At 38.6% G+C, this 25,357-nt stretch overlaps 1 protein-coding gene and 1 long non-coding RNA gene across 2 annotated transcripts in view; one reads left to right on the plus strand and one right to left on the minus strand.

Annotated features, from left to right (window-relative positions):
• Tlr4 (toll like receptor 4) overlaps positions 1–8,696 on the plus strand; it is a 16,675-nt gene extending 7,979 nt beyond the window's left edge. The window contains exon 3 of the mRNA XM_021161091.1: positions 5,100–8,696. Within this exon, the coding sequence (XP_021016750.1) occupies positions 5,100–7,350 (2,251 nt within the window). The 3' untranslated portion in view covers positions 7,351–8,696. The remainder of the gene's footprint in view (positions 1–5,099) is intronic.
• The window catches only part of LOC115030894, a 62,445-nt gene that overhangs the window by 2,785 nt on the left and 34,303 nt on the right, over positions 1–25,357 (minus strand). Inside the window, exons 2-3 of the long non-coding RNA XR_003836489.1 lie at positions 7,219–7,303; positions 3,029–3,102 (exon numbers count right to left, since the gene is read on the minus strand). This is a non-coding gene — a long non-coding RNA (uncharacterized LOC115030894). The remainder of the gene's footprint in view (positions 1–3,028; positions 3,103–7,218; positions 7,304–25,357) is intronic.

Consider the following 25,357-nt stretch of genomic DNA (forward strand, 5'->3'; position numbering starts at 1 on the left):
GTGTTCCACTCACCAGAAATCTTAAGATCCCATGGCGGGTGTCCTGGGTAGCTGGCGGGTGTCAGCTGACTCTGCGCCCTAGCTACCTCAGTGCTGGTCAGACAGGAAGGGGCTTGTGACCCTATTCAGGCCGGTTTTCTGCTTCCCTAACTAATGCAGTCTCAGGTCCAGCGCGATTGGATTGGAGCAGACTCTGTGTTCCACTCACCAGAAGTCTGGCTCTCACATTTCTATCAGATTCCTAGTCCTTTATAGTCCCTGATTCTTGGAGAGGGATTTGTGAATGTTCATTACAGGAGTGATCACAGAATTATGTTTTGCTTCTAGCATCTTGCATATCTAAGAATATCCTCATTCACTACTGTTTACTATAAAAGGAAGTGACATTTGTTAAGGGGTATAAATGTAATTATTTAGACAGAAGTCTGGTACTATGCTAATTTAACTAAACCACAATAATCACTGCCCTCTCTGCACCACAAACATCAGGGTCATAGGCCTCTCTAAACAACATTTTTTGAACAGGTTAACAGTACTTGCCTTGGATAGGCTACTGGGACAAAAATCTAAACCAAGAAAGCTTTGTTACTCCTAGAATAGTTATGCCAAAATTTCACCCCTGGACACATCTTGCCTGGCAGGTTCATGTAATAGTTGACCTGGGTCATAGCTGGAAGAAACCAGTAATGATTTTTTCCCCACCAGCCTTCATGACACTTTTCTGCTGAAAGCAAGTCAGCAGGGAGAAAATTGGTTGTGCTTCAGCTTCACATCAGTGGACTGTACTGATCAGGGTGTTGAAGTAGATGATGAACCTCTTTTCTACCATGTTCCTAAAGCTACTGAAATGTTTCACACATGTTTTTTTGTTCTAAAATTTAGAGTATGGTATTAAAAGTCTTCTGCAGAGCAGACAATACCGTAAAACGTTAGTGAACTAGAAAATGCATTAGATTCTTTACCAGGAGCATGATAGATGGAGAATTCCAAAGGTAGAGGACCACAGCTCTGTTGGTAGAAGCATAGTGGAGCCTGTGCTTTCTCCAACATTTAGAAGCATGTGCCCTGTTGCATGTAACTTTTCCTTACTCTCTGTCTTCTCTCCTATTAGTGGAAAATGGTAAACCTCCCTCCATGGTGACAAGTTAATAAATGAGAGATTATTAAAATTATTTGGTGAGTTTATGAGTTTGAAAACATGCTATCATCATCACTTTATTAAATTGTACATTTTACTTATCTCAGGGAGATAGATTTGAAGAGAACTGAGGTAAGCAAGTAAAAAAAAATATAAACAGAATAATCTCTTTTTAGTACAGAGAACATAGTTTTTCACCCAGTATAATTGAGAGTTGATCTATAGTATAATGTAAGATAATTCCTTAAAGATTTGGAGTTTATGCTCAGGAAAAAGGTAAGTTCCTCTTCCCTTAGCTCACAGGATATTTTACATTAGAGCAAAGCAGACAATCTACTCCTGTGCCTTTCTTTAAAAAAAAAAAAAAGATAATTTTCATTATGTACTTTCAAATGTTGTCCCTTTTCCTGGTTTCCCCCTCTGAAAACACACTATATCTTCACCCCCTCCCCCTGCTCACCAACACACCCACATCCACTTCCTGGCCCTGGCATTCCCTTGTGCTGGGGCATAGAACTTTCACAGGACCAAGGGCCTCTCCTCCCATTGATGATCAACTAGGCCATTCTCTGCTACATATGCAGCTAGAGCCATGAGTCGCACCATGTGTTTTATTTGGTTGGTGGTTTAGTCCCAGGGAGCTCTGGGAGTACTGGTTAGTTCATATTGTTGTTCTTCCTAGGTTTAGACTGCAAACCCCTTCAGCTCCTTGGGTACTTTCTCTATTTTATTCACTGGGGACTCTGTGCTTCGTCCAATGGATGGCTGTGAGCATCCACTTCTATAATTGTCAGGCACTGGCAGACCCTCTCAGGAGACAGCTATATCAGGCTTCTGTCAGAAAGCTCTTGTTGACATCCGTAATAGTGCCTCAATTTGAGGGTTGTTTATGGGATGGATCCCCCGGTGGGACAGTCTCTGGATGGTCATGCCTTCAGTCTCTTCTCCATACTTTGTCTCGGTAACTCCTTTCATGGGTATTTTGTTCCCCCTTCTAAAAAGGATTGAAGTATGCACACTTTGGCCTTCCTTCTTCTTGAGTTTCATGTGTTTTGTGAATTGTATATTGGGTATTCTGAGCTTCTGGGCTAATATCCAGAATTAAGTGCATATCATGTGTCTTCTTTTGTGACTGGGTTACCTCACTCAGGATGATGCCCTCCAGGTCCATTCATTTGCCTAAGAATGTCAATGAGTCACTGTTTTTAATAGCTGCATAGTACTCCACTGTGCAAATGTACCACATTTTCTGTATCCATTCCTCTGTTGAGGGATATCCAGGTTCTTTCAAGCATCTGGCTATTATAAATAATACTGCTATGAACATAGTAGAGCATGTGTCCTTATTACAAGTTGAAGCATCTTCTGGGTATTTGCCTAGGAGTGGTATTGCTGGATCCTCAGGTAGTACCATGTCCAATTTTCTGAGGAACCACCAAACTGATTTCCAGAGTGGTTATATCAGTTTACAGTTCTGCCAGCAATGGAAGAGTGTTCCTCCTTCTCTACATCTTTGCCAGCATCTGCTGTCACTTGAGTTTTTGATCTTAGCCATTCTGACTGGTGTGAAGTGGAATCTCAGGGTTGTTTTGATTTGCATTTCCCTGATGACTAAGGATGTTAAACATTTTTTTTAAGGTACTTTTCAGTCATTCAGTATTCCTCAGTTGGGAATTCCTTGTTTAGCTCTGTACCCCATTTTTCAATAGGGTCATTTGTTTCTCTGGAGTCGAAGATTAATGTGTAGGAATTAGACTGAGCACCTAAAAATAGTTTGTTCTAGACCATGTAGCTGTCATTTCTTTCTAGAAAAATGCATACTTCTTTTTGGAGCTGAGAAAACTGAGTTTTGAAGGATCCCAGTGACTGAACTATAGCAATATTACTTACCTTACCAGACTAGAGTCAAGCTTACATCTCTTACTTCAAAGCTCAAAGTTTCTTCATCACATCATTCCATTCACCTAAAGTTATGAGACCAATCATATTAGATAGAAATAGAGATATACCCCTTCCCCCCTTATTTGCTCTATATAGCTATTTATGACATATACATAATCATAATCATATATGTATGTATATGATTTAGCAATAGAATCCTAACAGAAAGTGAAAACTTGAAAAAGAATCAAACTTTGTTGCCTCATTTAGAAGTGGAATGATAGAAACTCACAGAAATTAATGGGTTCCCAAGATTATGCAGGTAGAATGGAGAGTTAACATGGCTCCATGCATTCCTCTTGCAATATTCTTTTCAGCATACCTCTACCTTTTCTTAAATTACTAAGGAATAAATAAATCACAGACCAAAACTCTTTTATTAACTATGAATACTCCAAAGAGAATAGGAAAAGCGAGGGAAGGTAATTGGGTTAGATTTGGAAGTGATTCATTTGCTAAATGTATCTGGCATGCATCTATGACAACATCTGTCATGAATCACTGTTGGCTGAGTCTGAGTTCTGTTGCTAGCTTGTCTCTATGAAAGCTTTACGTAGTACAGCTTACATTTATCTTGGATTAAAATTTAGAATATTTCATTGAGTTTGGGAGTCTACATTATTCCCACTCTTGCCTCACCTTTATATTATTTTTCCTCAGTTCCCTTGTTGCCCTTCAGTCACAGAGACTCTGTTGTAGCTCCTCCATCTGGCATGCCTGCTAACTACTACAACTTTTGGATCGCTGTTTACTTCATATATTCTTCACATTCGCTCATATTGATCATTGAAATTTCCACTTACTTATTCTCAAGCGTAATCTGCTTTCATCTGGTGAGAGAGGGTCAATTCTTTTGATGTGAATATTCTTAGCCCATTTGCTTCTTCTTCCATGAAGCTTACTCATGTCCCTAATAATTAACATTTACCTGTGATAATGACAGTCTCAAAATACCTAGCCATCTATATGAGTAAAGTTTTGTAAACATGAATGCCATTCTTGACTCTTGACACCTATGTGTCATTATTTTGGAAACAATCACCCATGGAAGGAGTTACAGAGACAAAGTTTGGAGCTGAGACAAAAGGATGGACCATCTAGAGACTGCCATATCCAGGGATCCATCCCATAATTAGCCTACAAAAGATGACACCATTGCATACACTAGCAAGCATTTGCTGAAAAGACCCTGATATAGCTGTCTCTTGTGAGACTAGGCCGGGGCCTAGCAAACACATAAGTGGATGCTCACAGTCAGCTATTGGATGGATCACAGGGCCCCCAATAAAGGAGCTAGAGAAAGTATCCAAGGATCTAAAGAGATCTGCAACCCTGTAGGTGCAACAGTATGAACTAACCAGTACCCCGGAGCTCTTGACTCTAGCTGCATATGTATCAAAAGATGGCCTAGTTGGATATCACTGGAAAGAGAGGCCCATTGGACATGCAAACTTTAGATGTCCCAGTACAGGGGAATGCCAGGGCCAAAAAATGGGAATGGGTGGGTAGGGAAGTGGGGGAGGGGGATATGGGGGACTTTTGGGATAGCATTGGAAATATAATTGAGGAAAATACGTAATAAAAAATATTAAAAAATTAACTTTCAACAGTAATTTATCATGGCTAGCAAATAATGACCACCCATATTGCCTATACTCATTAGATGTAAAATTATATCTATGTCTGGAAAGAAATGCCTAAATTAATCTAAGACTACTGCATATCAACTGTCTTTATGTACCCCAGTTATTGATCTTGAATTGATTTTCTTCTGATGGATTTGCTGCCTGACATAGTGTGATCGTTTATCATCACTGTAGCAAGTGTGAAAATGACAAATCTGCAGAGTTCCTCTCTTGCTCACACCATCATCACCTGTTTTGCTCTGTATAGTTTTCTCTTCACAATAACATGGTATATCATATCTGTTTGTATTATGGTATGGCAGGGACTGTTATGTCATTAGAAAGGGTTTTTTTTTTCAGCAAAAATACATAATTGGTATCTCTTTTCCCCATAGGTGTGAAATTGAAACAATTGAAGACAAGGCATGGCATGGCTTACACCACCTCTCAAACTTGATACTGACAGGAAACCCTATCCAAAGTTTTTCCCCAGGAAGTTTCTCTGAACTAACACGTTTAGAGAATCTGGTGGCTGTGGAGACAAAATTGGCCTCTCTAGAAAGCTTCCCTATTGGACAGCTTATAACCTTAAAGAAACTCAATGTGGCTCACAATCTTATACATTCCTGTAAGTTACCTGTATATTTTTCCAATCTGACAAACCTAGAACATGTGGATCTTTCTTATAACTATATTCAAACTATTACTGTCAACGACTTACAGTTTCTACGTGAAAATCCACAAGTCAATCTCTCTTTAGACCTATCTTTGAACCCAATTGACTTCATTCAAGACCAAGCCTTTCAGGGAATTAAGCTCCATGAATTGACTCTAAGAGGTAATTTTAATAGCTCAAATATAATGAAAATTTGCCTTCAAAACCTGGCTGGTTTACACGTCCATCGGTTGATCTTGGGAGAATTTAAAGATGAAAGGAATCTGGAAATTTTTGAACCCTCTATCCTGGAAGGACTATGTGATGTGACCATTGATGAGTTCAGGTTAACATATACAAATGATTTTTCAGATGATATTGTTAAGTTCCATTGTTTGGCGAATGTTTCTGCAATGTCTCTGGCAGGTGTATCTATAAAATATCTAGAAGATGTTCCTAAACATTTCAAATGGCAATCCTTATCAGTCATTAGATGTCAACTTAAGCAGTTTCCAACTCTGAATCTACCCTTTCTTACAAGTTTGTCTTTAACTATGAACAAATTGCCTATCAGTTTTAAAACAGTGGCCCTGCCAACTCTCAGCTATCTAGATCTTAGTAGGAATGCACTGAGCTTTAGCGGTTGCTGTTCTTATTCTGATTTGGGAACAAACAGCCTGAGACACTTAGACCTCAGCTTCAATAGTGTTATCATTATGAGTGCCAATTTCATGGGTCTAGAAGAGCTGCAGCACCTGGATTTTCAGCACTCTACTTTAAAAAGGGTCACAGAATTCTCAGCGTTCTTATCCCTTGAAAAGCTCCTTTACCTTGACATCTCTTATACTAACACCAAAATTGACTTCGATGGCATATTTCTTGGCTTGACCAGTCTCAATACATTAAAAATGGCTGGCAATTCTTTCAAAGACAACACCCTTTCAAATGTCTTTGTAAACACAACAAACTTGACATTCCTGGATCTTTCTAAATGTCAATTGGAACAAATATCTTGGGGGGTATTTGACACCCTTCATAGACTTCAATTATTAAATATGAGTCACAACAACCTACTGTTTTTGGATTCATCCCATTATAACCAGCTGTATTCCCTCAGCACTCTTGATTGCAGTTTCAATCGCATAGAGACATCTAAAGGAATACTGCAACATTTTCCAAAGAGTCTAGCCTTCTTCAATCTTACTAATAATTCTGTTGCTTGTATATGTGAACATCAGAACTTCCTGCAGTGGGTCAAGGACCAGAAGCAGCTCTTGGTGAATGTTGAACAAATGACATGTGCAACACCTGTACAGATGAATACCTCCCTAGTGTTGGATTTTAATAATTCTACCTGTTATATGTACAAGACAATCATCAGTGTGTCAGTGGTCAGTGTGATTGTGGTATCCACTGTAGCATTTCTGATATACCACTTCTATTTTCACCTGATACTTATTGCTGGCTGTAAAAAGTACAGCAGAGGAGAAAGCATCTATGATGCATTTGTGATCTACTCGAGTCAGAATGAGAACTGGGTAAGAAATGAGCTGGTAAAGAATTTAGAAGAAGGAGTGCCCCACTTTCACCTCTGCCTTCACTACAGAGACTTTATTCCTGGTGTAGCCATTGCTGCCAACATCATCCAGGAAGGCTTCCACAAGAGCCGGAAGGTTATTGTGGTGGTGTCTAGACACTTTATTCAGAGCCGTTGGTGTATCTTTGAATATGAGATTGCTCAAACATGGCAGTTTCTGAGCAGCCGCTCTGGCATCATCTTCATTGTCCTTGAGAAGGTGGAGAAGTCCCTGCTGAGGCAGCAGGTGGAATTGTATCGCCTTCTTAGCAGAAACACCTACCTGGAATGGGAGGACAATCCTCTGGGGAGGCACATCTTCTGGAGAAGACTTAAAAAAGCCCTGTTGGATGGAAAAGCCTCGAAACCTGAGCAAACAGAAGAGGAAGAACAAGAAACGGCAACTTGGACCTGAGGAGAACAAAACTCTGGGGCCAAAACCCAGTCTGTTTACAATTAATAAATGCTACAGCTCACCTGTGGTTCTGCTATGGACAGAGCCCATGGAACACAAGGCTGCTAAGCTATGACATGGACCTTACCGGGCAGAAGGAAGTAGCACTGTGATGAGACTCCTTACTTTCCAGGGATAAGAATTACCTAACTCAGGAAAAGAAACATAATCAAGAATGTTTACCTTTAAACTGAAGGAGAAGAGGCTAAGGCCTAGTGAGAACAGAAAGGAGAACCAGTCTTCACTGGGCCTTTTGAATACAAGCCATGTCATGTACTGTGTTTCCGTTGCCTTAGAAGAGGATTAATAGTTTCAACTGAACTGAAAGTTTTCTTACTTTCCTTTTTTTCTACTGAATGCAATTTAAATAGCTCTTTTTGAGAGGTCCTCATTCCAATTTCATCTTCCATTTTATGTCATTTTCTTTTCTTTTTTTTTATCTAAGTCTATAAGAAATATGATTAATACATGCTCACAGATATCCTGGCCAATCCTTAGAATGCTATATTTATTAAATAAAATTCCTAGTATACTTTTACTTTTATAAATTCCGTTATCGTTTTTCATGCCTTGACTACAAACTAATATCATAAATAAGATTGTTACAGGTATACTAAGAAGGCCCATATTTAACTATAATTTTTAAAGAAAGTGTGTAAAATATACTCTGTCACATTGTCACTGAATGTCATTCTTAAGTTATTACCTAAGTTATGGATGTCACAGAGTCAGTGTTAAAAATAATTTGGTTGATAGAAATATTTTTAATCAGGAGGGAAAAGTGGAGAGGGATGCAGGAACAGAAATCATAGCTTCATCATTTATTCATGATTATTCCGGAACCATAGAAGTTCACATAGCTGAATGACAAGACTACATATGCTGCAACTGATGTTCCTTCTCATCAAGGATACTCTCTGAAGGACTTGTAGAACATTTTTGGGAGGAAGAAAGGTCTAATATCCTTTTCCTTCATCATTCTCATTTCTGGACATGCCTTGTGAGACGGATGAATGTTGGGAGTACATATTTCTGCTTTCACCTTATTCCGGTCAGCACGAATACTGAATATATAATGGCATTTCACAGTGTGTGTGTGTGTGTGTGTGTGTGTGTGTGTGTGTTGTGTATGTACATATATGTACCTGTACATGTGTTTAAGTTTAAGGAGAAAATAGAGTACAGAGCAGTTCTATATTTGTGATAGGGCATTAAATAGTTGAGCTAATTCAGAAAAGTATGGAGGTTTCTTGGTAAAGGAAACCAAAGTAGAATCATTACAAGATCTAACAATAAAAATTTTGAAACAAACCAACAAGTAAATATTTTGGATTTCCTTGTCCAGTAGGACAATATTCATAAATTCAAATTATGGAAACAACCCTTGGAAGGTTAATGCATAGAGACAGAATGCTATCTACTTGCAGTGGAATGTGAATTGACCTTGGAAAAGAAGCAAAACTTGCTACTTGTGAGCAGAGGTATAAAGGTGGAGGTTTTTTATTGTAAGTGAAATATGCCAGGCACAGAAGGAACTGGCATTTCAGGAACTTTTGATGACATGAGCAAAGATAGAAAAAAAAATAATATGTAGAACAATAGAAGAGGAAGACAAAAGAAAGCCAGCCCTAGGATTTAGTCTTCACAACTATTTTAAACAATATGTTTGAAATGAAGTTATTAGTATCAATTAAGATATCTACAATTTTCATAATTCCATTCAAACTGGAACATAGCCACCTAACTATTTGTCTCTTGTTAGCCAAGTAAAATAGCAGATCAAGAATCTCCCCATTTTTCTGATATAAAAACCCAAATTCTAATGCAGTAAATGTCTTGTCAATCAGCCAGATAGCACAGAAGAGGCAAGGCGACAGTCTGTGTCCCTTCCCTCTCACAGAAACTCCTGTGCTCTCTAGCCCACTGCTTCAGGCTCCAAGCTAGAAAAGCAAGAAGTGAAAGTGCCACAGTTCTCTATGTGGTTAGTGTCAGTCAGGGTCATTCAACTTAAACCATGAATCATTAAGAAAATATATATGCATGCATGCATTAATACACAGAGTAGTTTATTTACAACAACTCTTTCCATAAAGGGCTGGGGAGTTTTCAACAAGATATAAAGGAGCAATTAGGTTAATCAAAAGAAAGAAATATAGGCAGAAGAAAGAAATGAAAGAAAGAAAGGAAAAGTTTTAGCTGTGTATTTCAGGTTTAGTTCTAGAGATCTTCTGGAATTTTAGAGAGTGTGACTTTTGGAGAATTCCTAAACTCATTTTCAGATTATATTAGGTATGTGACTTGGCCTTCATCTATCTGAGAGCTAAGAAAGAAATGAAGATCATGCATTTATTATTAGGCCATTACAAACTAATAAATATAAAGTTAAAAGGGAGACTCTGTGGATGAGTCTCCCTCTTGGCTTTTTTATGGGTAGTCAGAGAGAAGCACTCAGTAGCCTTATCCTTGACAACATTTTGGTCACATTTGTTTTCCCAGTCTGTAGGACAACAGCAGTCCCTATGACTAAAGTAGATAGTATCTTTTTTTACCTAGCTTCTATTCATCTGTGTTGTCCTAGCTTCCTCTTTGAGTCTACAGCCTTTGAGAAATCACTAGAAGTCACTGGAACCTCATGCTTTGACTTGAGACAGTCCTCATATGTGTTCCTAGGTACTCGAGGGGGCAGCTGGGAGACTGGGGAGCCATATCTTAACCATGACCTTTGCTTCCTTGATGTTGAGCATCATGCCTGACAAAGTAAGCAGACAATGCCTGTGTACGTGAAGAACAGGAGAATCATTAATGCATGTTTTCTTGGTGTGCTGTTGTCCTCAATACATTTCAGTTCAGAATGTAAAGTCCTAAGGATCTTAGCTGTCAACTTAGTTTTCCCTGTCTGTCACTTGGATGGATGATTTAAATTGCTTCTTCACTTGGTTGCTTGACACCATGTATTCTAAAATTTTGTGGAAGGGGTGTGTTGGGGGTGGGGGTAGTTCTAACAATAGTGTTCTCTAGTGGATACATTAAAATCATATTCAGCTAATTAATATTTGATTAAGTTCTGCATGATATACCGATTTGAGGAACATTCACAAAATCACAGGCTTCAAGATTTTTGTTAACGCATCCAAAGTACCCAGGCATTAAATGGGCAAAACTAAATAACAAACTGACTTTATTTAATAGTTTCTCTACTGTTCTCTTTTGTTTTATGTCAAGAGTTGAATGCCACTGTTCTGTATTTTTAATTATTTATTGTTTGCTATTGTGAGAATTCAAAGCCATAACTTTGAGGAGCTGACAGAGGCACTGTGGACTATGAAGACAGTTTTTGGAGTTAACAATTTCCTTGGTAACTATGGACTAAGTCTCCACACTTCAGCTCTCATTTCTGATGGAATAAACTCCTTTCCAGGAGGCTTCCACTTATGCTAATGCAAAGCAAACAAGGAGGCTAATAGAACCAGCTGTTTCTGTCTTTATAGCAATTCCCCAACATTCTACACTTGAGGATTTCTTCTGTCATATGATTTTTTTCATTGGGCATTCTTTCAATCCTTCATTAAATAGCCAAGACTTCTCACTAGACACCAACTCAATGAAATTCTTAAGCTGATAGCATCTAACAACACTTTTTCAGTGCACCTTGGTAGAGAATTTAAGCTGGACTGTCTGAAGCAGGAAAGTATGTTGTTTTGATGGAATTTCCTAATGGTACCATTATGGCTTTATTTTGCCTTGTTAATGTAAATGATTCAAAGCACTTCAACTTACTACTCATAGTTCAAGCATCTATTTTGCATATGCACTGAAAATTAAGAGATTGGAGAGTTTGTCTTACATATTTCCATCATCAACTATTCTAGTTCTTACTAAAGAAGGAGGGTTCAAAATTTTGAAGGATATATTAAAGTGCCTTCTATACTTAATGATTCTTCTTGAAAAGGCAAAGAGTTGATCTTGTTCTTTGTTATGGTATTATATCTTCTCATGGTAATTTGGAAGAAGTTTACATACCAATTTCAGTTTGTTTACCTAGGCCTTGAGAATCATTCCACAGTACACGATTAGGCTACTATGAAGACAAAAGAAATCATTGTGGGGAGACTCTGTACAGCTCTAAATTTACCTTTTATAATAGATGCATCCCAGATAAAGATCAAGCCTGGCATGAAATTAATTTAGTGGGCTAGGATCCTGGCAACCTCCTAAAGCAGGACATCCCATGCATTTGGTCTCAGCCAGTGAGGCACCTCTGAGAAAATGTAGAAAATCTTGCAAGGAGGGTCAGTGCTCTGAAAGACACAGGGTCAAATGTACATGCAATTCCAGTTCTTCTTTATATATGTGTATTTTACATAGTCCCTGAAGTACCTAGAGGCTGAGGTATAGGTAATGCCACCTTGATAGAGTTCACTTAGCCAAAATGTAGAAATGGATGCCCAGAGAGAATAGATTACTTGTCCTGCATCCTGTAAATTAAAATGTGTTAATAATCATCATAATAAATTCTATCTGCCAAATATTTCATAGGTGCATGATACTGTTTTAATTTAATTATAAAAATTGCCTTCTGATGCAGCTCTTACCCAAATTGTCATTTCCCACACAATGAAACTGAGACCAAAAAGCAAATTCTCCAATTCCAAGGGTAGAATTCAAGTAATCCTGATATCCAGGGCTGCTAATTTTTTACCACACAGTAGACTGCTGCAGTGTCTGGGCTTTTTTGCTGGGGCTGATTCACTCACTAACAGGAGAATCCTGTGGGCAAGGTCAGCAACTCCCTTAATATCTAGAAATTGACGGTTTCAAAGGCATTGCATGCGACTTTCCTTGATTTCTATGGAAATGAAGATGGTACCTCCTGTGACAGTGCTAAGTGCCGAGTCTGAGTGTAAATGTGCTTTTTGGCACAAATTGTTCTGTTCTAATAGTGTTGATTATAATTATAAAATAATGTGTTTCTAAAAGACTGCAAGCAATTCTGGGAATGACAATAAGGGTTTCGAAACAACATGGTATTTATGTGAGAAGTGTTTTGTTGAAAATTAAACCTGTGTTTAGGAGAAAGGATCCTGTTGTTTGCTCCTAAGAAACTATCACACCATGTAATTAAATCAGAGCCAGTTGGTTGCCAATTGGAGTTCTTGTCTCACATGAACAATATTGTATCATCTACAACAAACAAGATATGACTGACCAGAGGTAACCAAGACTCTTTACCCAAATCCTGTTTCTGTATCTTCTCAGGGCCCAGAAAAAAAGTTGGAAATGCATGGTCAGTTTTTCCCAAGGCTGGGAATTAACATTGTAGGGTGAAGCCTTCCTCAAGGTCATCTCAGATCGTCCCTAAGGAATAGGTGTTTCGTTCAAGGGCCTTTTATAGGAGGCTGTATCTGTAAATAAGTGAGGAATTCAATGTTTGAGAGGCTGTCTTGACTTCCTTTCTTGGGAGGAAAAACAAAATCCTTATATGAAGATTAGGAGTGTCTTCAATGTTCTCAGACCTCAAAGGCAGAAAAAAGTATGCAGTGTAATGTGTTTGTATGTATATCTCTTAAAATAATATCTTCCATAACATTGTCTCCCAACCCGGATTTGTGTTTTATTTTCACCAAGGACATCGTAAAGTTTAAAGCAGATCTTGCAAGGGAAGTCATAAAAATAGGAATATGACAAGATGGTAAAGTTTACCAGGCTGAAGAACCACTTGATGATTTTGGCTATATTTAATTATATAAATTTCTGCTTTTATTATCTCTCTTGCTAGAAATTTTATTTGAGAATTAGAGTTTAATAATCTGTATTTTTTAAAATATCCTATATGCAATTTTAAGTATAAACAGATCTGGAAATTGCTATTTTAATAGGCAACAGCCTATAATGTACCATGTTTAATATAGCCATGTGTTCTGTCCTTGAGATTTACTGCTGAGAGCCAAAGAAAGATCAACAAAATGGAACGGGAGACTTATTTATTTATTTTAAAGAAAAATGTGCTTCATTTATCTGATGATTTTATTCTTTTACACTGTGTAATTGATTCTTCGCAATTCTAGCTGATCAGACTCATGTGGAAGAATCTGTCCGGTTTGATGTAATCTTCAAACATCCACATAGAAGTTATAATCTGACAGTCATGTGTTTCTCCTTGTTTCTACATTGTATGTTGCCTTCTTCATCCCCTTTTGGAATTTGAGATACAGCATAAGCTTAAATCAGAATAATATCATGGTCTGTCATGAACTCTCTGAGGCATCTGTTGACAGCTTTAATTTATTGGATTATCAATTCCAAACATAACAAGTCTAACTTACCTCCCATTTGCAAACTGAATATTCTCTTGTCACTGACATACACAGCTGCAACAAATGGCCTTCTCTGTAAAGCACCAGGCTCTCCTGTACAGACTTACCACATAATTGTTAGTCTTCCCAGGAACCCCTTTTCATTTCTGTTGAGGGGAGGTAAGGCAGTGAACACTAATAGCTTAAATTCAGTCATTTTGACCTTTAAACTAGCAACCCTGAATCTTCTGGAGGAGTCTATGGCTCCCCAGTGGGAAACGCATGCTGGAGAAACTTACTACTTGCAAAAAGCACTTTTGAAATAAGCTGTGGGGATGAATCTCTGCTTAATGCTGTGCTCAGCTCACTGCAGGGTCCTGCGGAGTCTTTACTCTTCATCTTCTGCAGCATGGGCTGTGGCCTGAGAGCTGCACTGCTAAGTGTAGAGAACCTCCTTTCTGCCACTCACTGAATTAGAGTCTGTCCGATTGTGTCATTCAGGGTGCAGACAAGCCACTAGAAAACTTCCTCTGAGCTCAAGTATTATACCCCCAGAATGGCACAGAGAGGTAGGACCACTATTTTTGCAGGGCATGAGTTGCCTGCAAATAAGATGGGTGTATTTTTTATGGTTAATGTGCTGGTTACTTTTATTTATAATGATTGATGAGTGATAAACAATGACCTCTATAAAAATACCTGTGTGTTTAGAATATGAGTTTATTAGAGGGCAAAAACAAAATTTACCAGAGAGATGCAGATGTGGAGAGAGACAGGAGAAAGGGCTAGGGATGGATATCAGCAGTTGGGCAGAGAGGTGTGCCAGAGACCTGGTGTGGAGATGCTTCCAGGAGTCTATGGGAGAGTGTCTTTAACTTCAGCTAAGAGCTCCTAGCACTGGCAGATACAGAGCTTGAAGTGGCCACCTTCTTTATAGCCAACTAGGACCCCTCACTGGAGGGATAAGGACACTAACCCCCTCACAAAACTTTTGACCCAAAATCTGTCCTATCTGCAAGAAGGGACAGAAATGGAACAGAGATTGAGGGCATGGCCAATCAATGACTGTCCCAACTTGAGACTCATCCCTCTAGACTGAAACACAAAGAAAAGAGCAAACATGGACAGATATTTGGACCCTGAACATATGTAGCATATGTGCAACTTAGTCTTCATGTGTAGATTCCTCAACAACTGCAGCAGGGGCTGTCCCTGAATCTGTTGCCTGCTTGTGGATCCTGTCCCCCCTAACTAAGTTGCCTTGTCTGGTCTCAGTGAGAGAGGGATGAAACTAGTCCTGCAGTGACTTGATATGTCAAGGACAAGTGATACCCAGGGGCTGGGAGCCTTCCCATTCTCAGAGGAAAAGGGGAAGGGGCATGGGGAAGGGACTGTGTGAGGGGCACTGGGAAGAGGGATGCTGAGATTGGGGTGTAAGGTGAACAGTAAGTAAATTAATGAGAAAAAGGGGGGGGGAAGGTATCACCAGTGCAATTCCCAAAGGGAAAGAAGCAAATCCCTGTCAGATGATGGGCTGAAGTTCCAGTTATCCATCCTGCATGCTTACCTCTGCAAAACAGTCTCCACATCTGTAAAACTCCAAAGATGAAGTGAATGTCTATCTCCACAATACTATTATGTAATTAGCACAGTAACCCTACCATGCAACTCTTTTGCTCTCCTGGACTGTGGTTTTAGCATTTGTTACTTCATTAGAGCATACAATGAGTAGAAGCATCTTTCATCAATTAATAAGCACTCAAGCATTAGTAATTTTCCCTTTTTCCTCAGTTCCTGAAAAGGATTTAGCTAAGATCAGTTGAGTGGTTAAACAAAGTCCTATGGAAGCAGGAAGGATGGCTGGTTAACTGCTGCAACCACTGATATCATAATATAAAGGCCAGTTCCTGGATGGTTGGATTCATTGTTTACAATGTAAGAGTATATGTACAGCTATAGGTATGATAGCTTTGAGAGTCAAGTAAATTCAAGAGTCAAGAAAATTCAACAGAGTGCAATTGAAATACCATAAATGATATGTACCTCTTTTGCCAAATCATATAACCGCCAAAACACCTTCCATCATGCATATGCATTAAGAAGCTTGTAAATTAATCATCTGCACCATTTTCACAAGATTATCTTAGAGTTTAGCAGTCCTTTTTTATTCTTGGCCACTTTGAATAATCTTAAGGAGAGAAATACAGTTTGTCTAAATCCGAGCACGTCTTGGACTAATGCTTGCAATTATCCATGTTTCCCACATTTGACATTTAAAGTGATATATCATAGGTTCCTACATTGCTAGCTGTGGAAGCGCCATCTGACCCCTTGTGCCTCTCACCATCTGTGAATTCTTGTCAGCTCAGAGTAAACTCTGCATAAATTTCACCATTCAAGATTAGTGATAGAAGAGAGCTCTGTTCGCTCTTCCGGCTTTATTTTTTATTTTTAATGCTGTCTGATTGCCCAAGGTATGTATGGAGGGTGTACACAGACCATACACAGACCTAGGTCAGGTGTCGAAGCATCCCAGGAACTTCCCTTCCAATGTTCTTTTCTGAGCTATGGCATATGCCCTCAGACAGTTTTCCTCTTCATATGATCTGTGCTCCCGTTTATACCAAACGCTCAGCTCTGGCAGCATGCTCGTCCCAAAACCACAAGTTCAGTTAGGTTCACTGGTCACATACCACCACCATTTTCTACTCTTTATACTTTCTTTTCCTGGTTACATTCCAATAGTGTGTAGGCATGGACACATGTGCACACATACACACATGTGCAGATTATAGTCCACTTGTTGCAATAAGAGGATATCAGTACAATTTGTGGGAGTTGGATTTCTCCTGCCACCACATAGGTACAAGGGATCGAATTCTAATTATCAGACAAGGTAGGGAATACCTTTATCTTTTGTGACATATATGGGACATACTTTAAGTTTTTGTGGGCACTAACTTGGTTCTTGTTTTATTTTTCTCTGTCTCTCTTTATTCTCTTTCCCTTTCCTATTACCCTTATGCCCAAAGCATAAGAATTCCAACTTCCCTGTTTGTGTTTATTCTTTCTTTGCACTTTTCCTTCTTTTTCTGTTTTGTAAATCTATAACCTTTTTTGTTTGTTTGATTTGCAGGGGATAGTTATTATGCATTCTATCTCCCTATGTTGGAAAGAATCTTTTCAGCTCTGGGAATTGAGCAGTTCTGTGCTGATTTCATGTCTAACACTATATGCTTTTTTTCCTCTCCTTCAAACAGAGGTAATAGATACCTTTTGGCTCTGTAAGCAGAGGAATTTACAGACAGATACAAAGTTCTTTTTTCTCCTAGGAAGTTTTCTTCTCTTTGCTTTTCATGCCATCTCACATTTGTAGGGAAGCTGCTTTGCTGCTAGCACAATACAAGATGAATGAAGGGGCGGAGATAAATGTCAAAATCATGCTCCTAAAGTTTTATACATTTTAGGTTATTTTCAGAGAGGGGGGGAGGGAAAGGGGGAGGGGAGGGAGAAGGGAGAGGGAGGAGACTCATGCACATATGTATTATGCAAACATGAAGGTTATAGGGGAAGTAAATAAAGAGGATAGAAGACATTGTGTTATAGCTGAAAATATTATAATAATAGCCCTGCAGACAGATCATGACAGAATAAGAAAGGGAATCTTTAACTTAAAGAATGACATGCATATAAAGAAAAATCTGAGATAAAGCAAGCTGAGATATGTTCATAGGAGTGATAATAAGGAGTACAGTATAAGTCTCTGTGTAGCTGCCAATACTTGTTTGACATCATTTATCAATGCCTTGTCTCCATTTGCTAACCCCTCAGTCTAGGATAATATATTAAATATTTACTCAAACACATGATAGAAAGAGTAAGTAGTCACTTACAAACACTAACATTCTTCGATGTCCTAATTTTAGGACATACGGAAAATACAGCATGAATAAAAGTAGATTAAGCACTAAGTTCACTTTCTGGGGACCCTAGATTGAGGAAGAATAAGTTCTTACTGTGCTATTCCTATGAGATGGCTGTGTGACACTGAGGAAGTTCTAAATCAGACGTGAAGTAATATGAGTTATTTGTTTTGCTATAAAGATTTCCTGGGAATTGAGTAACTCCACCCTTTCCAGAAACTGGCAAACATTCTAGCTTGTTACAACATCATAGTCACTGTTGTAAAGAGTGTAACTGCCTGGAAAGTTACTGGCAGTTGTGTAATGAGGTGACACCATAATATCTCCTTCCCCTATTTTTGTGCCTGAAATTCAAAGATTCATGACATGGCAGGGGTGCGTACCTAGAAGGGACAGTGCTGTTTAATAGAAGATATCCCTTAGAAATCATCTGCTATCATGCCAGCAAACAGACTAGTTTTTGTTTTCATTCTCGAAGTGGTACTCCAGATGCCAAAAGGTAAAGAGAGATGAGAAGATTACCCCATGCCCCAGGGAGATTTGAGTTGGTCTGAGGGGAGAATGTAAAATTTCTAGAAAATTACATCATCTCTGGCAGCAGGTAGACTGGCACAAAAAAACTAAGCTAATCTCTCTGGTCTCTCTTGGCTAGCTTTTTGTTCTTTCTCATGTTATGAGGACAGTGAGAAGCATGGTCTGACTCTAAACCAAATCTGTCTGTTTATATTCCATGATGCTGACTTTGGGTAAAGGATACACTGCGGCAGTAATCATGTTGAAAACAGCAGCAGTGGAATGGTGTAAAGATCACAATGACCCATAATAATAATAGGAAGGAGAAATGGAGGACATGGGTATAAAAGAGTGAATCACCTGGAAGAGTTCTACCTCATCTGTTTTATGTCGTTCAAGTGTTGTTAAAGGCCAGTGATTATGATTATCAGTATTAAGCTATTTCAGAATAATAACTCTTTATTCTTTCCAAAACAGGAGTTTCTTCTCCAACTGTAAAACATCAGAATTAATAACAAAACTGACACATCAATTTATGCTGAATGCCCCACTCTATGAGCCATTATCATGTGCCAAGCACAGTATTTGTTGTTTTATACGTAGTATTCTCTTTTTCAAGCACCAAACCCTGGAGATAGGTGCTCTTAGTGTCTTCATTTGGCAGAAGAGAAATATAAAGGCTTAGAAAGATGGAGGTAATTTATCCACATGAATTTGCTAATACATTTACTAGGCAGAGAAATATATTATGGAAACCTATACATGTCTAATTATAGGGTTTGGGCTATCATGCTTCAGCTAGCCTGATGTTTCTACAAGATGCTTGACATCTCTTGAAATGAGAGAAATGTTATATGGACATAAACAGAGGTTGCTTACCCTGAGCCAAATAGGAAATGGTTTTGCTGGGATCCAGCAGAATCTTTGCAATATTTGAAGCTACTATAATATAGGATGTTTTATAAAATAAGATATATGGAATACAATTAATACCATGCCTACATAAAATTATAAATTCTAAAAATACTGGAATAAAACCTAGGGGGGAATACTTTAAGATATGAGGATAAGCAATGATTTTTCTCTATAAGACACTACAACCATAGGAAATAAAATTAATAAAAATAAAAGGATAATATTAAATTCAAAAGCTTCAAAAGGTCAATATATAATAATGTATTCATGTCAGTAAAAGTAATAATGATAAATCAAAATCATTCAATTAAGAACAGGCAAAAGATTTTTTACATAAATTTTCGATAAGCACAGATGGTCAATAAAAGATGAAAATGTGTTTAATATCAGTAGGCATCAGAGAATAAAAACTAGGTTGAGATTGTAATTCATTCACGTTAGCATGACTATTGTCAAAGACAAAACTAAAGTAAAATGACAATAACTACAACAAAAATAAAAAGTTATATAAGAACTGATAATCAGATGGTCCAAGGAAGAGAAGAGAACAATTTCAATCCTGAAGAGGAGCATGTCAGTTAATTTCCCTACTAGGAAATCTGTTATGGGTTCCTTGGAAAATAAAAGCCTAAATTCAGTGACATATTTGAACCTTCTTGGTAATATGTTAATAAGAATCCAAGCTAGCATATTGTACTGGCTGTTTTTGTGTGTCAACTTGACACAGGCTGGAGTTATCACAGAGAAAGGAGCTTCAGATGGGAAAGTATAAGAAAATATGCTGAGCAAGCCAGGGGAAGTCAGCCAGTAAGAAAAATCACTCCATGGCCTCTGTGTGGGGAGCAGGTGTGGCGGCAGTCCCAAAGGCGCCAGGGACTGCAGCTAAGTCGTATGACTTGCACCCGACTTCCTCATATAAACCACAAACATCGTGAGAGCTGCGCAGGTGTACGAGGTTACTGGCGAAGCCATTTTGGTGGAGATATGCCCCTGCTGCCCTGATTAGCTGAAGCTGCGTACCTGGTGAGGTGATGTGGCCTGCTGTGAGTGGATGGGAACTGATAGTATATAAGAGTGAGAGGCCCAGGGCTCAGGGTCTTTCGCCTACACAGTCAATGCGCAACCCAATAAACGTGTGCAGAAGGATCCTATTGTGGTGTCTTTCTTGCTGGCGAGTCAGGCGTCTCACAGCCGCTGCATCAGCCCCTGCTTCCTGACCTGCTTGAATTCCAGTCCTAACTTCGTTTAGTGATGAACAGCAATGTGGAAATGTAAGCTGAATAAACCCTTTCCTCCCCAACTTGCTTCTTTGTCATGATGTTTGTACCGGAATAGAAACCCTGTCTAAGACACATACCATAGAGACTCCTGCATATCCATGGTTATTGTGACACTAACATAATAGCCCAATACAGAGCCTTCTAGATGTCTATAAAAGCATGAATAGATAAATAAACCATGGTATATAAGCACAGTAGAGTATTATTCAATTGTAAATAAGAATAAAATTTTGTCATATACAGTGGAATCCATAGAATATGAGAAAACTATGTTAAACAAAATAAGCTAGGCACAGAAAGACAATGTATTTTATTTCTCTCTTACAGGTAAAACATAAAAAGTAAATAAAAATTTTGATGTGTGAATTGAATTATCACTAAGAACTATGGCATGCTTAGTGGTATAGCATATGTAAGAAGGCTTAATGGACACAGTCATTTCATGCAGTGTTTTGCACACATGAAGATACCACAGTAGCCGGGCGTGGTGGCGCACGCCTTTAATCCCAGCACTTGGGAGGCAGAGGCAGGCAAATTTCTGAGTTTGAGGCCAGCCTGGTCTACAGAGTGAGTTTCAAGACAGCCAGGACTACACAGAGAACCAAGAAATTCACTAAAATTTATTTTGAGTATTTATTTTATCTCTAACTTTTTGCACTGTCCTACAAATGATGGAGCTTAATCCTTTGTGTCTGGAGGAAAACTCTTTTGCATCTGCATCTCACATTTCTTTCCTCTGTTAGTCTGCTCTTGGGCATTGTAGAAAGCATTTCATGTGTTTTCTTTCACATGTAACACATTTTATAGAGCTACAAATAACATGTGTGTCTATATGACATGAAAGCAAAAACAATCAGGAAGAACAAAATAAATCAAGGAGAAGGGTAAGTGAGGGAGGTTCATTAGATAAAAGTTAGATATGCTTGACATACAACATATATTTATACTCATGACACAATATATGTGCATTATACACATGGATCATGAAAATCTCCATGATAGCATGGTGATAGCAATGGTTTTGCTCTCTACCACTAATAGGGAGCAGGGGGTGGGGCAGAATGAATTGGAGGAACACTAGGCTTGAGGGTCCAGTCAGTAGAACAAGGAGAAGAGAGACTGTATGTTCAACAGCTCTTTAAATTGTCACAGAAATTTCTGTTGTTGCTAGAGAAGGAACTTAGACTAGGAGATACTGAAAGCTTAGCTGTATCCTATAAAGGACAGAGTAAGACCTTCAGGGCCAAAAAAATGCAATCTGTTCTCTTCTGGGGAGAAGACAGCTACTGAGAGGTCTCCTGTGGCCTGACCCATCAACTTAGGCTCTAAGCATTTATCTTAGTAGCTAGTGTTCTGGGTATATATAGAGAGAGCTGTGGTGACAACAGACAGAAGGTAAGTTAATTTGAGCAAAGGCCCCCAGTGGAAGAGACAGGAGGCCTTACAGAGTGGGTTTTCTAATGTATGCAACTTTTAAAAATTCTTTTACAAAGGCTCAGTCTTATAGCATTTAACTTAACACCAGGGGAAAAAAAATACAATCTAGGCAAATCATGATGCAGAAAGTGGGGGTGAGGGTGGGAAGGAAATCCTTCCCTGAAAATAAATAAATAATTAAACAAAGCAAAACAAAACTTGCCTTTTAGTTCCTTGGAGGATTCAAAGTGGACAGTAGAATTACCATTAATTCTCATATTTTCTACTTTCTGTGGACTGACAAACCATCCACCCTTGGAACCCCTAACATCCCTGTAGAATATATAGTAGACAGCAGGGCAGGATCACTGAGACTGTGATAAATGCTAAAGTACATTGTGGGTAAATATGCTTTTATCTTTTCTCTTTCTTTCTACCAATGTACCTCCCCAGTTTCTTCTTCAAAGGGCTGCTATCTAAATATTTTGTCTCTCTGTTAACCTGAAGCATAACCCCACAACTTTAAGTTTCTTGGATATAAGGACCAGTTTGCCTGAGTCCTAATTATCTCTTACACACTTAGCTCTGAGAATGTCAAACAACCTCTAAACCATAATGGTTTTACACATTGTTGTTTGCATACGAAATATGTTCATGAGTTTGAACAGTTACTTTCCAAGTGTCCCTATTTCTTGGGACAGACCTTTACCAGGGGAATAGGTGGAGCAAGTGAGTCACTGGACCAACTTTTGACCTTGCTTATGTCAGTATGGTGCCATGTTCTTGCTGCCATGCCTTCTTCCTCAAGGTAGTTTATATCGCTTCTTACATTGCAAGCACCATACATCTTTCAAGGATCTATGGTTTCTTTGAGTCCCATCATGCTTCTGCTTATCTGTTAGCCATTGAAGTGTCTTCCTCTCCTCTTGAAGGTTCATGGATGAAGTTGAAGAAAGACAGAATAGGGATTATCAAAGCTTGGAAAGACTAGAGAAAGTGGGAGAAACTGTTCCTTTTGACAATGATAGTTTGGGTGGGCCCTGTATCATCCAAGTTAGATTTAAAGCTTGAGAAGGTAACAGTTTAGAAAAGAAGATAAGCCAAGCCTCAGTTACCTGGAGTCCATGAGGAGATAATCATGCCTTTTCCACCCAGGTGCTGCTTCTTCAGCTCTAGGTACCTCCCCTTCCCCATTGCTGGTATCCAAAGATTACTCTTCCTTTAATACTGAAATGTTTCATATACCACTTTCTCTGAGTTTCTTTTCCAAATGAAACTCAAGGACTCTTTCTCCAACCTTTGATGACCTCTCTGCTGACGTTCCTGGGGTGTAGTTATTTTCTTTTATTTAAGTAATTCATGACCACTTCTTATTTTCTCCCTTAATGAATATGCTCAAGTTTAGATTTGAGGCCATAGTTATGTTCTCCCTGACTAGCCTAGTTCCTGACGAATAACAGATGCACAATTATTGTCTGACAAAGGAACGGATGAGGAATCAGCCTGGTGGAATAATCTAAGATAATACCTTTCACTTTCTAAGCCTTGCTCTCTCAACTCTGAGGCTCTGACACTTTGAAACGTCTCTTGATGGAGAAATGTGGGTTTGTAGCTTATCTCTGCCACTAACTTGCAAAACTTTGCAAATGATTTATCTACTAAATCTTCATTATCTAATGGGCAAATTATACTCTCATTCTTACAAGGATGCTTGAGGGATTTGAGTTACTGTATATAAAGTGTTTAGTGAGCCACACTGAACATAGTTAAGTACCTAAAATCTCCATTGTTAGTTTGAGATGTTAGTTCTTCCTTTAAGTTACTTTGTGTCAAGTATTTGGTCTCAGTAATAAGAACTGTAATAACCACAACATGGCAACTGCGGATAATTTTGGTTACCTCATATGTGGGTGGAAGAAGATTATGGAAGTGGAACACTGACATATAAAGAGGCTTTAAGAAAGTTAGTTCTCTACTCAGTGACTGAGTGAGTTGTGATCATGCACTACAGTATTTCCAGTGGATTCTGACTTCCTTTAATCCATTTGCTGCACCATCACATGGGGTATAGATCAATTAATTTCTTGCCTCATAGAGTCAAAAGATCAATAATCTCATGCCTGCCTAGGACGGGGAGCTTTATTATTTCCCTTCTCTCAATTTTTGTCTTTTCGAATAATTTAAGGTCTAGCTAAAACTCTATCACTTCTCAAACATTGTGCTCCAGTTGGATTTGTAGGCTGTTGAGCTTTATTGTGTTCTAAGCATTGCTAAAATACCAGGTTGTACAGTGACTTGTATCCTAAGAATACTCTTCATATCGCTGACCATTATAGCAATCAGTGATGGCAGAACATTACAGGGGGGAAATCCAGGTATAATTTCAAAATAAATTAAGTTCTCATGGGAGCAATACGTGATCAAAGTTGGAAAGAATCTCTCTGGAAGGCAGTAACCCCAAGTTGATCTCAGCCTTGATTGTTAGTGAGACCCCCAAATACTGTGGAGCCAGCCCTACATAACAGTACAGTCCTAGAGATGGCAGCCCCTTCAAAGCAACTAACCCTCCCCTCCCCACTCAACTCCAGCAACTCCTTGCCTCTTCCCATTACAGGCATTACCATCCAAGATCAGGCATTTATTTGTGTTGGGGAGTGTGTGCATGCAATGCGTGTATGGGTACATCCATGTGGGATTGGCCTTAACTTAGGTGCAAAATATTACAAGATTTGCTTTATAAATTCAGGCCAGAGAGTTAATTCAGTGGCCTTCAGTTCAAGCTGATTATCAAAGGTTAGTAGGTAAGAGTACTTTGAAAAAATAGGTATTTGTGGATCCTTGTTATCTTAAGGACTTCAAAATACCTTCTAGGTTAAGAATAGGAAGCCTGTTTTCATTTAAATCTCCTAGGTGATTTTATAACTAGGCAGATTCAAGAAACTCAAAGTACATCTATCTTTTACTACAAGTAAGTAGGAGGGTGGATGTGAGGTTGGAAAACAGATATACAAACTATACATTCGGTCTTCCTCTATCATAAGAAGAGCTCAAGTACCCCTATATACCATGCTAGAGTTATATAGTATTTGAATTTTTGTCTCAATTAATATTCTGAGATAATCAGAGAGGAGATATTGGTTTTTCTATTCATGCTTCACCTACATTGTATCAGATCCCCAGGTCCAGTTTCTAGCTGTTTGTACTTCTGGAGGCCAGCATGTAGAGAATAATCTTCATGTCACAGGCACTGTGTAAATCTTTTGACCTGTATTGATTCTTTGGGCCGTACGGACTTCCTCTGAGAAGCATTGTTATTACCCTCATTTTACAGATAAAATTGCATCAGTGAAGTTAATTGATTGGCCTAAGATCCTTACAAGTGGCAAAACCAGGATTTAACCACTGATGTTCTGACTCTAGAAACGGCTCTCTGCAAGGGACCTATTCTCTGACTCAGAAATTTAAGATTTGTGTCTGAATGGCTGTTGTCCTGTGGCAAGCACAGACAAGCATCTTCATAGATCTATCATACAGTCATTTTCAACACCTTGACTTTTGCATAAAAGAGTTAAGATCTTTTTCTGGATGAATCAATTTTATCTTACAATAAAGAAATTTTATTCCTTCA

Source organism: Mus caroli, chromosome 4, assembly GCF_900094665.2.
Source record: "Mus caroli chromosome 4, CAROLI_EIJ_v1.1, whole genome shotgun sequence".
Taxonomy (NCBI): Eukaryota; Metazoa; Chordata; class Mammalia; order Rodentia; family Muridae; genus Mus; species Mus caroli.